Genomic DNA, 11576 nt, shown 5'->3' with positions numbered 1-11576 from the left:
AGAAACAGGCTTAGAAATGCCAGCTGTAATTTAAAATTAAATTAGAGTGGGAGTGCTTCTGAAATTTAAAACAGATTAAAAGATTAGGAGACTGAACAAAATGAGTACACTTCTAGATTTTTTAACGTATTTTTTAAGGAAAATTCTAAGTTAGGACTGTGGCAACATCTTTAATTCAGATCTTTGTGTATTACAGGATATAGAATCCCATAGAGGGTTCCACAACACTAGATGATGTTCAATCCCCTGTAATACACCGGCTTGTCTTTCAATTCACTTGAGAATCCCACATATTCTGTGAAGTCTATCTGCACAATCACATCCATATACCATGTTGTTCATTACTATTTGTATTGTACTTATTTATGTCTTTAAATTATAAACTCTTCGCTAGGGGAAGTTCTTTGCTGCTGCATACACAGTGTCTGACATCTGTTAATATATACCTATGGCTCTCCTTTAAGTTTAAGGAATAGAAATCTGTTTTAGCTGCTGATGGACCAGGGATCTAGTTCCAGTGTTGTATGAATGTGACTATGTTGTGATTGCATCTATTGTCTGAAAACAGATTCTTTTCTCTGGATTCCCAGGAAGATCTACCAATGCTCTTCAATTCTGAACTATAGCATCATTTGCTATTCCAATCCCACGTCCACATTCTTACTCTACAGCACTCTGTAATGCACCCTAACTTCAACCCCAACCAGTTAATCCAAAATACTGCTGCCAAACCATCTGTCTTTTCCACTGTGTCACTCTCCTCAGTGAGAGACCTCATGGGCTACCCACTACACTGCACATTAAATTCTAACTTCTAGTCTTCAAGGATGATATGGCACAACCTCTACCTACCTTTATGATTTGTGGGTCCTTTGCACATCACTCCCACACTAATTTTTCTTACAAAGGTCCTTGTGTCTTCTTTCAGGTTGTCCCTTATACCCAAATACTGCCCTCCAAACCTGTTGGTTAAGTCACCTCCCTCTAGGGTGACCAGATAGCAAGTGTGAAAAATCAGGGTAGGGGGCAATTGGTGACTATATAAGAAAAAGCCCCAAATATCAGGACTGTCCCTATAAAATCGGGACATCTGATCACCCTACCTCCCTCTTTTCATTTCAATCCCTCCTAAAAAATCACTTCTGCCATTTTGCCTATGATGGATGAGGGGAGGAAAGGTAAACAAAAACCAACAACAGAACCATTAAGATGTGTATTTGCCTGATTTCTTCTTTTTAGCGGATGTGCAACGTGCCTCAGGTGGCATGTGACCAGGATTCATCACCGAATCTGGTCCGCTATTTGGATCATTAGCATCCCCAGCTTGGGCCAGGTACTGATGGGGAGTGCAATGTGAACACTGATCCATGACCCCTCTGCTTGACTGAATAGCCATATCATCTTATAATTCTCATCCTTGTCCTTCCCTCCCCTCTTCTCTTATTACCCTAACTAATTGTGTCCTGTTGACCAGGGACCATGTCTTTACTTGCTTTGTAAGGCAGACAGCACACTTCAGGGCACTTGGAAAATACAAAAAGTTATTTTTAAACAGAGAAGTAAGGTGATGTAATGGAACAATCATAAAGCAAAGAGCCAGATATTCCTTATTTCTAACCCTGGCTCTGCTGCTGACTTTTAGTGTGTGACATTTGGCAAATCATTTGAGGCCTAATCATGTGAGGTATTGAGCATCTTCAATTCCATGCCTTGCAAAACTAGGCTCTTAACTTCTCTCAGCTAGCTTTTCTGGTGTGCAGAAGCAGTAACAGCAGGGGAAGAGGACATATGCAACGTCATTGACAACAGGGCAAGATGGCAAAACAGAGCACCCCTAAGAACTTATTGTGAGAGGAAGAGATGTCTCAAGAGACATATTTTGTGACTTCCCATGCTTTAGTAGAAGGAGCAGGGATTCTCAGAGTACAGTGCTTTCAAGTCACACCCCCAGTGCATCCTACTGGACTCTACTAAAGGATGCTAGGAGAGGATAAAATGAGAACCACCTATGTATCTCATATGGAGATTGTAACATTAACTTATTAAAGATCGCAAGGCGTTGAAAATGTAACACGCTATATAGGTTTTTAAAATTATTAGATGGTAATACTAGCAATGCAGAAAATACTTATACCAGTACAAATACTTGTCCACAGTGTTGAATAATGTTTCCAAATGGTGTGTAACACAGCACCAATGGATTATAGTGAATTTATGTTTTGTGATAATGGCCAAATCCTCACTTCTCTCCCATCATTACTTCAGTATCTATACAACTTTTAGTTCTTTCAGGTCCTGAAATATATCATTAATATTTTAAGTTTGCTTTGACTTCTTAAAGGATCCCTAAGAAGGCAACTGTCTTTTTTTGGTCATATTGTTGGTAGAAAGAAGTCAGTATCCGTAATTTCTGTTACAATGGTAGGAGTCACTTTCGAATGACAAGAAAATAAACCTTTAAGAAAACAATAATGCTGCTTGATATTGTTGGTTTTCATATGTGACAGATTGATTTAGAAGCTAAAGTCAGGGAGGTAGCCAAATGATGAAAGATCTAGATGAGTGGCATTTTCTAATAAAAACTTGCAGTTATGCTCAACATGTAAATAGTAGCAGTGTGCTACTATTATTCATCCTAGTAAATGAGTTATAAATAATCCTTATGCAAATAATTTTACTATAATTTGCTGTTTAAATTGCAGGTTGTTGTTTGGTGTAAACTCAGTGGCTAAATTAATCTCTTGTGTAACTAGACTCAGTCAGTTGAGTTCACCAGGTGAATTTGGCTCATCAAATCAATTATATACTAACCATATTTGTATGAATATATAATCAAGCTAGTAAGGACAGGAAATAGATACTAGTTAGAATAAGTGTAGCTGGTAGTTCTGTATGGTACACCTCCATATGGTGAAAATCAAATAATCCTTTTTCTTTTGATTTTTCTCTGACTGCAAGACTCCTGTAGTTCTCTCTGAATTGTCTCACAAGACAGACTGGATGGCTTAGTAGTAGCAGTGCTACTTTAGCTCAGTCAATAGAAGGATCTGTTTTACATAAGCAGGCACATCTGACATATTCCATCCAGTAGAGGGCAGTGTTACACTTGTACACAAACCAGGACATTGCAACCTATGGGAGGAACAACAGGAAAGTTCAGATGACAGCTTAAACTAGGTAGATTTGTAGAACCAGTTATTTCTGTGATAAAGCTAATACTCTATTGACTCTAGATCTTTGAATCACTTGATGCCAACCTGATTAAGTTGCCAACCTGATTAAGATTTATCTGAAACAGAAGCTGCCATAGGAGGAACTCTATTTGACAGACTTGACTACATGGTTATTGTAAATTACTATTTTTACAGTACCCAAAAATGTGCTAGATGTTTTACACACAAATAAGAAGGTAGCCTCTGCCCTGAAGAGCTTAATATATATAAAAAAAGAGAAGATGAGGGATAAAGATTATAAAGAAGAGCTTGAGGATTCTGCACCCATCTTGGATTTTGTATTTTATCATTTGTTTTTAATAAAGATTTTAAATAACTTTTTATATAAAATGAATATACCATGCTGTATAAAAGCCCTACTGTGGCCAGTAATACTATTCCATTTCTGGATGGTTCACGAGGGACTAACAATACAAAAATCAAAACCATGGCTAGGTCTGCATTCGGAGTGCCCGATACATACATCGACAATGTACTTAGTGTACTGCCAAGCTGTGCTTTTGCCAGTATAGTTTATTTCAGCTTCCCCAACAACTGAAATAAGCTATACTGTCAAAAACACAGTTTTACAGGTATAACTGTTTACATTGCAAGCATAGCCATGTCAGTCACAAGTCACATCTCATTACACCCCTGAACAACATATCTATGCTGGCAAAAATCTGTAGCCTAAACCAGTTCTATGTCTTCGTTACAGAGTCAACACTTCTTCCTTCTACTAAAGTGTGTGAAGTCCCTGCATCTCCTGAGGCATCCTTCCCTCTTACAAGAAGTCTGCCAGCAAAACCAGGGAAGATTGGATTTGACATTCCTGATATTTACAAGCTAAAAAGCAAGAAGGGAGGAGGGGAGGGGGGAATGTCAGGCCTCATTATATATCATAAAGAAGCAAAAGAGGGCAAACAGAATTTTTAAAATAAATCCTTTGAAGGTCGCCTTTACTTATCACTTAATCCCCAAAGTGTCAGAAGGAAGAGAAGAAATTTTAAGCTGTTTTCAACAACTTTATATTAGTGAGACTAGAAAAGTTGAAATAACATTTTAAGGGCTAAGCTTGCAAAGGAATACACATAGATGGCCCTTAAACGTACTGACTTGTGAGTGGACATCCATGCAGACTCTACTGGAAAACTGAGTCCTTAATAACCCAATTCTGCAAACATTTATTCATGCGTTTAACTTTATTTCCAATGAGACTACTCATGTATTTGAAATTAAGCATGTGCACAAGCATTTGTAGGATCAGGGCCTAAAGTTACATACTGGAAAGTTGTCATAAAAATGCATTTTTTCATGTTCTGAACCCAAGGAACAATTTGAATAATTCTAAATTAACCCCAAGAAGTCTTGTTAGCAAAATTCCCATTAATCTGACTAGAATAAAATGGGAAAATTGAGGGGACAAGGCATTAAAAACAGGTAGTCAGAAAAGCCATAATTTAATCCTACAAATTCCCCTCTTGCAATAACCTTAGCACAACCAAACCTTCAGAATGCCACTAAATTCAGCATCTTTATTCTTTCCTATTTCCCTTTTAGGAGAACTGAGAGAGGGAACAGGAAAAGCATATGGTGAGTCTGGAGTAGAGATGAGAAGGAGAATGAGTAAAGGATGCGGGGAAGATGAGGACAATAGGGATAAGGAGTGCAGCAAATTAAATGGAGGGTGTTATAAAAAGGTGCTAGAGTAATCTGAATTAATTTGATCAGTTTGTTTACACTATGGGAATTGTACATGATCAGATGGAAATGAGAATTCCATACATAAAACAGACAAAATCCACTGCCATTTACATTATTATGGATATTACTGGATTTCCAGCGCCCAGAAAGTACTAGCAATCTCATGGGAAAAACAGAAAGACTTCAGATAACTTGTGGAGTTAATGTTTTCTCTACTCCCTATAGAGCAAAGTCTGAAAATTAAAAATGCATCTTCTTACTACTGTGGATTGGTGGGAAAAGGCAGATGCATTTAAAACCAGGATGCTAATTTAGTTTATTTATAGGCTTTTCTATTGCACTCATCTAGGTAGTACCCTAGCACTTCAAAAACATTCATTAATTTATCTTCACAAGACACTAGTGAGGTAGAGAAGCATTATTATCCTCATTTTATAGATGGGGAACTGAGTCATGAAGATACTTGCCCAAGGTCACACAAGAAGTCAGAGACAGAAAGGAATCAAGCCAGATTTCCTATCAGGATAGTGTCTTAACTGCAAGATCATCCTCCTGCAAAGTAAAAACTAAAAGCTTGTTTTGTAAAATACCATTCACCTATTGTGTCAAAAGCAAGGTATTTGATCTTAAGAAAGAGCTGACTCTACAAACAGATGCATCTTAGGCCTGGTCTACACTAGGGGGCGGGTTCGAACTAAGGTAAGCTATTCGCGTAGCTGAACTCGAAGTACCTTAGTTTGAAGTACTTACCCATCCTCACGGCGCGGGATCGAAGTCCGCGGCTCCCCCGTCGACTTACGGCGGTGGAGTTCCGGAGTCGACGGGAGCACGTTCGGAGTTTGATATATCGCGTCTAGATGAGACGCGATATATCGAACTCCGAGAAGTCGATCGCTACCCGCCGACCCGGGCGGGTAGTATGGACGTACCCTAAGAATGCACTTGGTGCAATACTGCTCGAAGAAAACAGACCATTACGCTATGCATCAGTAACGCACATCACAGAGGAAGAGGGCACACAAAAAGAAACCATATTTAACAAGTATTTTGCTGCCCACACTTTCATCAACAGGGACTGTGCCTTCTTTAGTTTTTGTACAGTACTGAACACATTGTGTGTGCTGCTGGAAACAATAAAATAACATGGTCATCATCTGTGTGTGCTTTTATGAGTGAGTTTGGAGTCAGTTCTAAAGAAACCATTCCTTGTAGCATCACTGAGACTACAGAATCATTCTCTAATTGTCAGGGTACAACATTCACATTGTGCATCATCCAGGAAGTGACATATCTGTCCTTGGCTTCCTATACTACTAAAAGAGTTGCTGTCCAACTTATTCTGTGAAACTCATTCATTTCTTTGGAAGACTTCATTACCCATGTGAACAACACTCCTAAGAGTGAGATCACATCTTAGGTGGGCTGTTCTCCAGACCTACCCATATTTTGTTGTTATAATGGTGGCCTACCTTTCTATCATCAGGTGTAGCCACTGTGTCAGCTCCTGCTCCATCCCCTTTGCCAGCATATTAATTTAGTCCTCTGGCAAAAACACAGTCCACCCCTTCTGAGGTATTATGTCCACCAGACTGGACTGGCATGTTCATCCCTTACTCTGTCTTCCTGGAGTCTTGTAGCAAAACCAACAGAAGGAAACAAAATACAGGTTTCTCTGGGGTTACCAGCTCTGCTCAAAATCATGAGCTGAGTCCCCAAAGCCCCTCTTTCATAGGGTTGTTTAGGCAAGCCAGGCAGGTTTTCAGGGCATGGTTATTTTTGTAGAGGGACCTACTGGCCTCCCGCTCCCTGGAAAGGACCATAAACCATTCCTACTTCTTCCAGAGAGCCTCCACCACAGGTCAGGCATCTCCCCTGAGCTCGCACTGGAAGGCGCCCAGGAACAGGTGGCCCCTGGGGGGGGGGTCACAATCTCTGTTCGGAGGGCAGGGCGCTAAATGGCCCTTCCCCAGCATTCCTCGCTGTAGCCTCCCGACTCCTTCTGCAGCGCTGCAGCCACAAGGGGCGGCGAGCTCAGAGCCCGCTCAGCCCCGCGCCTACCTCGCCCCGTCCACGCCAGGCTGAGGGGAAGCTAGGAGCATGTTAGCCCAGCCCTTTCCCAGGCGGGCTCTAAAGGCCCCGAAGCGGCTAAGGGGTGTGTGTATAACACCTAAGTGGGGATGACACAGCTGCTTCATCACAACACAGCGACCCGAGCTCTGACCCACCCGTGGCTTGTGAGGGGGTGTCACGGCAGGGACGTCGCGCTTTAGCTGAGCCCCGAGCTCTGCACTGAAAGCGGCTCCTCGCGTGATAGGGCGGGGATCAGGCAGCAGAGGGAGCGGGGAGACTGGTGTCTCCTCAGGACCGGCGGGGGAGGGGGCAGCCTCTCGAAGTCCCTTCCCCCTACCAGCGCGCCCCCGCCCGCTAGCTCGCTCTGGGGCCGCTCCGCTCTGCTCCCGGCATCTCCGCCGCACACGCTGCCGTGGCCCCGCCTGAGCGGCGGCGCCGGGGGCCGCAGCGCGCATGCTCGGCGCGGGCGCCATTTTGGTGGGGCCGGGAATTATCCAGCGGGAGCGGCGGAGCTCGCTGGGCCCGGCTCGGAGGCAGCGGCGAGCGGGTGCCGGCTGCGGAGATGGCCAACATCGCGGTGCAGAGGATCAAGCGGGAGTTCAAGGAGGTGTTGAAGAGCGAGGAGGTCAGAGCTCCCCCCGTCCCGGTGGTGTGCCCGCCGCCCGTCCTCTTCCCGCGGCTGGGGGAGGGTCTGTCCCGGCCTCTCGGCAGAGGGGGAGGGTAACGGCGACTCCCGGGGATGAGGGACTCAGCAGCGCGGGGACACGGGAGTCCTCGCCCGCCCCGGGCAGCAGGAGTCTGGTGGGGCGGGGGCCGGGGAGAAGGACCCAGAGGCCCGGCCTGGAAGGGGTAGGAAGTGTGGCTGGGCAGCGAGCGAGCTGCCTGGGCAAGGCCGGGAAACCCCCGGGTGAAGCGCCCCTCCCCCACCCGCCTGAGGTTGGTCTGGCCCAAAAGGGAGGCTCGGGATCCTAATACCCAGGCGGGCCGCGCGCGGGTGGGGGGCGGCGGCTCCCCACTGACACAGCTGGTGATCCTTGTATTTCGCGGCAGGGGCACTGGGGAGAGGCTTTCCCGTGGGATCTGAAAGGCGATGGGGCAGAAACAGGAGGGGCGAGTAATGACTCGGGTGCATTTCATTCAGCTCCCTGGTCGGCGTGTGACTGATATTGCAGCGAGTGATACTACTTTTTTTTAATGAATGCAATTAAAAACCTATTTTGTTAGATTTCCTTAATCCAGGGGCTTCCTTTTATACCAGGTTGTGTCACCCGGGTGTGCAGGGCTTTATCCCTTCCACCCCCTGATATCCCAGTTATCTGATGCCCTGTTTATCATCCCTGAAACAGGGACGTCCTGTAATTGGGAAAAGAAGCTGACTTTTTTAGGGAAGTGATAAAGAACTTTCAGTTTATTTCCAGGGACTGTGTAATAGCATTGATAGTGATTGTATCAGAGCTGTTTTCACTGTGTCTGTAGATCTGTATTGGTGACTGTCAGCCAGATAGGTTTTGATGGCTGTGTCGTCACTATCATACTCATAAGGATGATGAGGCATGTTGTATGCCTGTGAAATATTAATGTGCAGTTTGACTCTGAAAACTGATGGTTTTAGACTCTGTACAGATCAGGATAATTCATAGTTGGAAAACCAAGATGCTAGTAACTTCCTGAGGATTTGTGTTCCTTACATAAAACATGTTTAGTATTGCTGTAGTTGATGTGCTGTGCTAACAATGTTGTTATTATACAGCTCAAAATAAACTATTCTCCAGAAAATCTTAAAGCCTAATTTCTAGAGCTGTTGTGCAATGTGATACTCAAATTGATTTCAATGTGAGTTCTAGTGCACAATGATTACAGAACACAAATACTAAATTACAAGATATCCTGAGTGGTCAGCTGTGTATTCGTATGGTGAAATTAGAATAGCCCATAGTGTTTACTTTCTCTGATCAATACAGCTTAAAGTTGATTGCATATGCCTTTGTATTAGAAAGCACTTACTGATCACACCAAATTTTGTGCTTTCATTATTTAGAAAAGAGAAACATTAATGTATGCAACAGTGATATAAACATAGTCAGATCTTTGACTATTCTTATAAAAAAGCTTGGGACCATGGAGCAATTTTGTTTTCAATTCCTGGTTAATTAATATATGTGCAGGAGATATTTAGTGCATTGAAGATTAAAAAAATTACAATATATACTCCCCCAGTTGACTGAATTTTGATACAACCATTATTTTTGCAGGATTCCTTCATCTTTTAAATTAAACATGTAAGAGCATTACCTCTTTTCCAGTATTCAGCTATTACTAGTAGTTAAACTATCCATACATATATAATCATTGTTTACATTACACACTTTCTGCTGGTATTCTGAATACATAGTTCATTTATGTAATCGTGGATGTTTAATATAATGGCAAACTGATTCTGGATACTTGTATTGGGAATACCTTGGCTTGATTTTTCAAAGTCTGAGTAAACTTTTTTTTCAGCTGTAGTGTGAAAACATTCAATATGAGGAGGAGAATGGAGGGATGACTAGATTTTACTGGTCCAGGGAGGAAACTGCTGAGGCTAGGTAACTTTTTTTTTTTTTAAAGTGAGTTGTGCATTGACAATCTGAATCTCAGACTTCAAAAAAAAATTGGTTGTCACAAATCATATAGCTAAAATGTGTTACTTTTAAAATAAAATTGTCTTGCATCAAGGAGAAGTTGCCAATCTTATCTGCACTTAAGCATTCTTAGAGTGGTGTGCCGAGCTTTAGCTGAACATGAAAACTGACACTCAATCTGTTTCCCTATAAATGCCACCAAATGGCATTTGCTCCCATATTGCATTTTGGAGAGAGAACATACAGAGTTTTCAATTTATGTTCTTCCCAGAGTGCATTCTGGGCCTAGCTAAGTGGGAGCCAGCCAGAGGCAGTTTTAGAAGAGGATGGGGCAAATACTTAATTTCTTCTGCAGTTCAGAGATCTTTACAATAAGATAGAGGCCAATTTTCAATCTTAGGTGAATGGAAGATTTATAAAATGTATATTTCCTAGCCATACTTTTCCTATCTAATGCCCTGTTTCTTTGTCTAGAAATGCTAATTTGGGTGTATCTTTAAGATAATCCCCCTCGCCCCCTCCCGACCTGCTTTCACTTCCTGGCTTAAAGTTGATGAGCCAACGATTTTTTTAAATTGATTTTGTGCTTTCTTTTGCTTATTTTGTGTGAGGACCTGAAATGCTTTTTAAAAAAATGTTTTGTTCTTGCCTATTAGTTTATTTTGAGTTCTCACACCTGAACTAAAGTAGTGGGATGTTGAATTTTTAGCAGACATCCTTTTAACCTAGTGTATTTGAATTAAACAGGTATGATCAAAAATGAGTTTTAAACAATGGAAGACTTGTCCTCTCATTGCCTTTATTTAGACTAGGATTTAGAGTATTATGTTAGCACGTTGGCTTATGTGCTAACAAATGTGATTAAAAATTCTAGTATAGACAAGGCACAAGCTGTATTTAACGTGTATTAAACTGGTCAAGTTAAAAACCTCATTGCGCCTGCTTTCACAGCTTTTAACTTGAACAGTTTAATAGTTGTTAAAGGCAATATAAGCAGCAAAGACAATGGGAATTGCGAGAAGTGGCACGGACTGGCCGCTGCTTCCCGCTGGTCCAATTTTCAGAGAACAGCGAACCACAGCCACTGGAAGCTGCGGACTGTTGTGCCTACGGACGGTAAATGTAAACAAACTGTCTCACGGCCCGCCAGCAGATTACCCGGTTGGGCCGCAGATTGCCCACCACTGATCTAATATATTTATGTAGTGTTATAGACGTATATGCTTTACAGAAATAAGACACAGTCCCAGCATTGACGAGTTTGCAATCTAAATTAGACAAACACAAGAAATGAGAACTGATGAAAATGGAGAGGAGGGTGAAAAACTACGGACTGTTCTAGAGAAACGGCACCTTTACTCAGTGCAGGAGCTACTAGCACTATCAAGAGCTGGCATATTGTTTTAATGACAAGATTTACTTTTGTTCTTGGTTCTTTTTCTCTGGACAAGTGATGGAGGCTGGCCGAGAGGCCAGAAAAGGGAGAGTTCTTTCGATGGAGGAATAAGCTAGTGTCTCCTAGTGCCAGTAGTGGTAGTACAGTGGATGAAAGATGTCTCTAGCTCTTGAAAAGAAGGACTAGCTTTAGTATGTCTGCACCAAACACAGTCTTGATTTTTTTTTTCAAGCAGTCTCTGGGCCTGTGTCTCCCTGCTCTCACATCAGCCACAGAGACTACTTCACTTAGTTTATTCCTTATATATCTAAAAAATAAACAGTATTTCTTGTCTACAATAGACAAGAAGTGCTGCTTCTAGCAAATCCAATTGAGGCTTTTCATGATTACATGAAAACTCACAATGGTAATATAGTTTCTGTATCTAATTTTAACCATTTACTAGTTACCTATAAGTCAGGCTGATAGAAAAGGTGGATGGGACTTCCAGTAAGGTTCAGGAGCTGGTGAGAAGCTCAGCTCCCTCCTAGCAACTGGGAAGTTGCTGGGTTTTCTACCTGCTTCCAATGT

The 11576-nt window shown here is 42.3% G+C and overlaps 1 protein-coding gene and 1 long non-coding RNA gene across 3 annotated transcripts in view; one reads left to right on the top strand and one right to left on the bottom strand.

The window, feature by feature from the left end:
* Positions 1-2159: 2159 nt before the first annotated feature.
* LOC123370955 lies at positions 2160-7415 on the bottom strand. Its single transcript, XR_006579655.1, has 3 exons — positions 7142-7415; positions 6386-6546; positions 2160-3132 (listed from the first exon to the last, which is right to left on the bottom strand). It is a non-coding gene; the product is annotated as an uncharacterized LOC123370955 (long non-coding RNA).
* UBE2K (ubiquitin conjugating enzyme E2 K) overlaps positions 7153-11576 on the top strand; it is a 71090-nt gene continuing 66666 nt past the window's right edge. The window contains exon 1 of one of the 2 annotated variants that reach the window (XM_045017936.1): positions 7153-7626. In XM_045017936.1, the coding sequence (XP_044873871.1) occupies positions 7440-7626 (187 nt within the window). In that variant the 5' untranslated portion in view covers positions 7153-7439. The remainder of the gene's footprint in view (positions 7627-11576) is intronic. The other variant, XM_045017935.1, reaches the window with a different exon arrangement.

Source organism: Mauremys mutica, chromosome 5 (genome assembly GCF_020497125.1).
Source record: "Mauremys mutica isolate MM-2020 ecotype Southern chromosome 5, ASM2049712v1, whole genome shotgun sequence".
Lineage (NCBI taxonomy): Eukaryota > Metazoa > Chordata > Testudines > Geoemydidae > Mauremys > Mauremys mutica.
The sequence above is the reverse complement of the archived record's forward strand: the minus strand, read 5'-3'. Positions and strand labels throughout refer to the sequence as shown.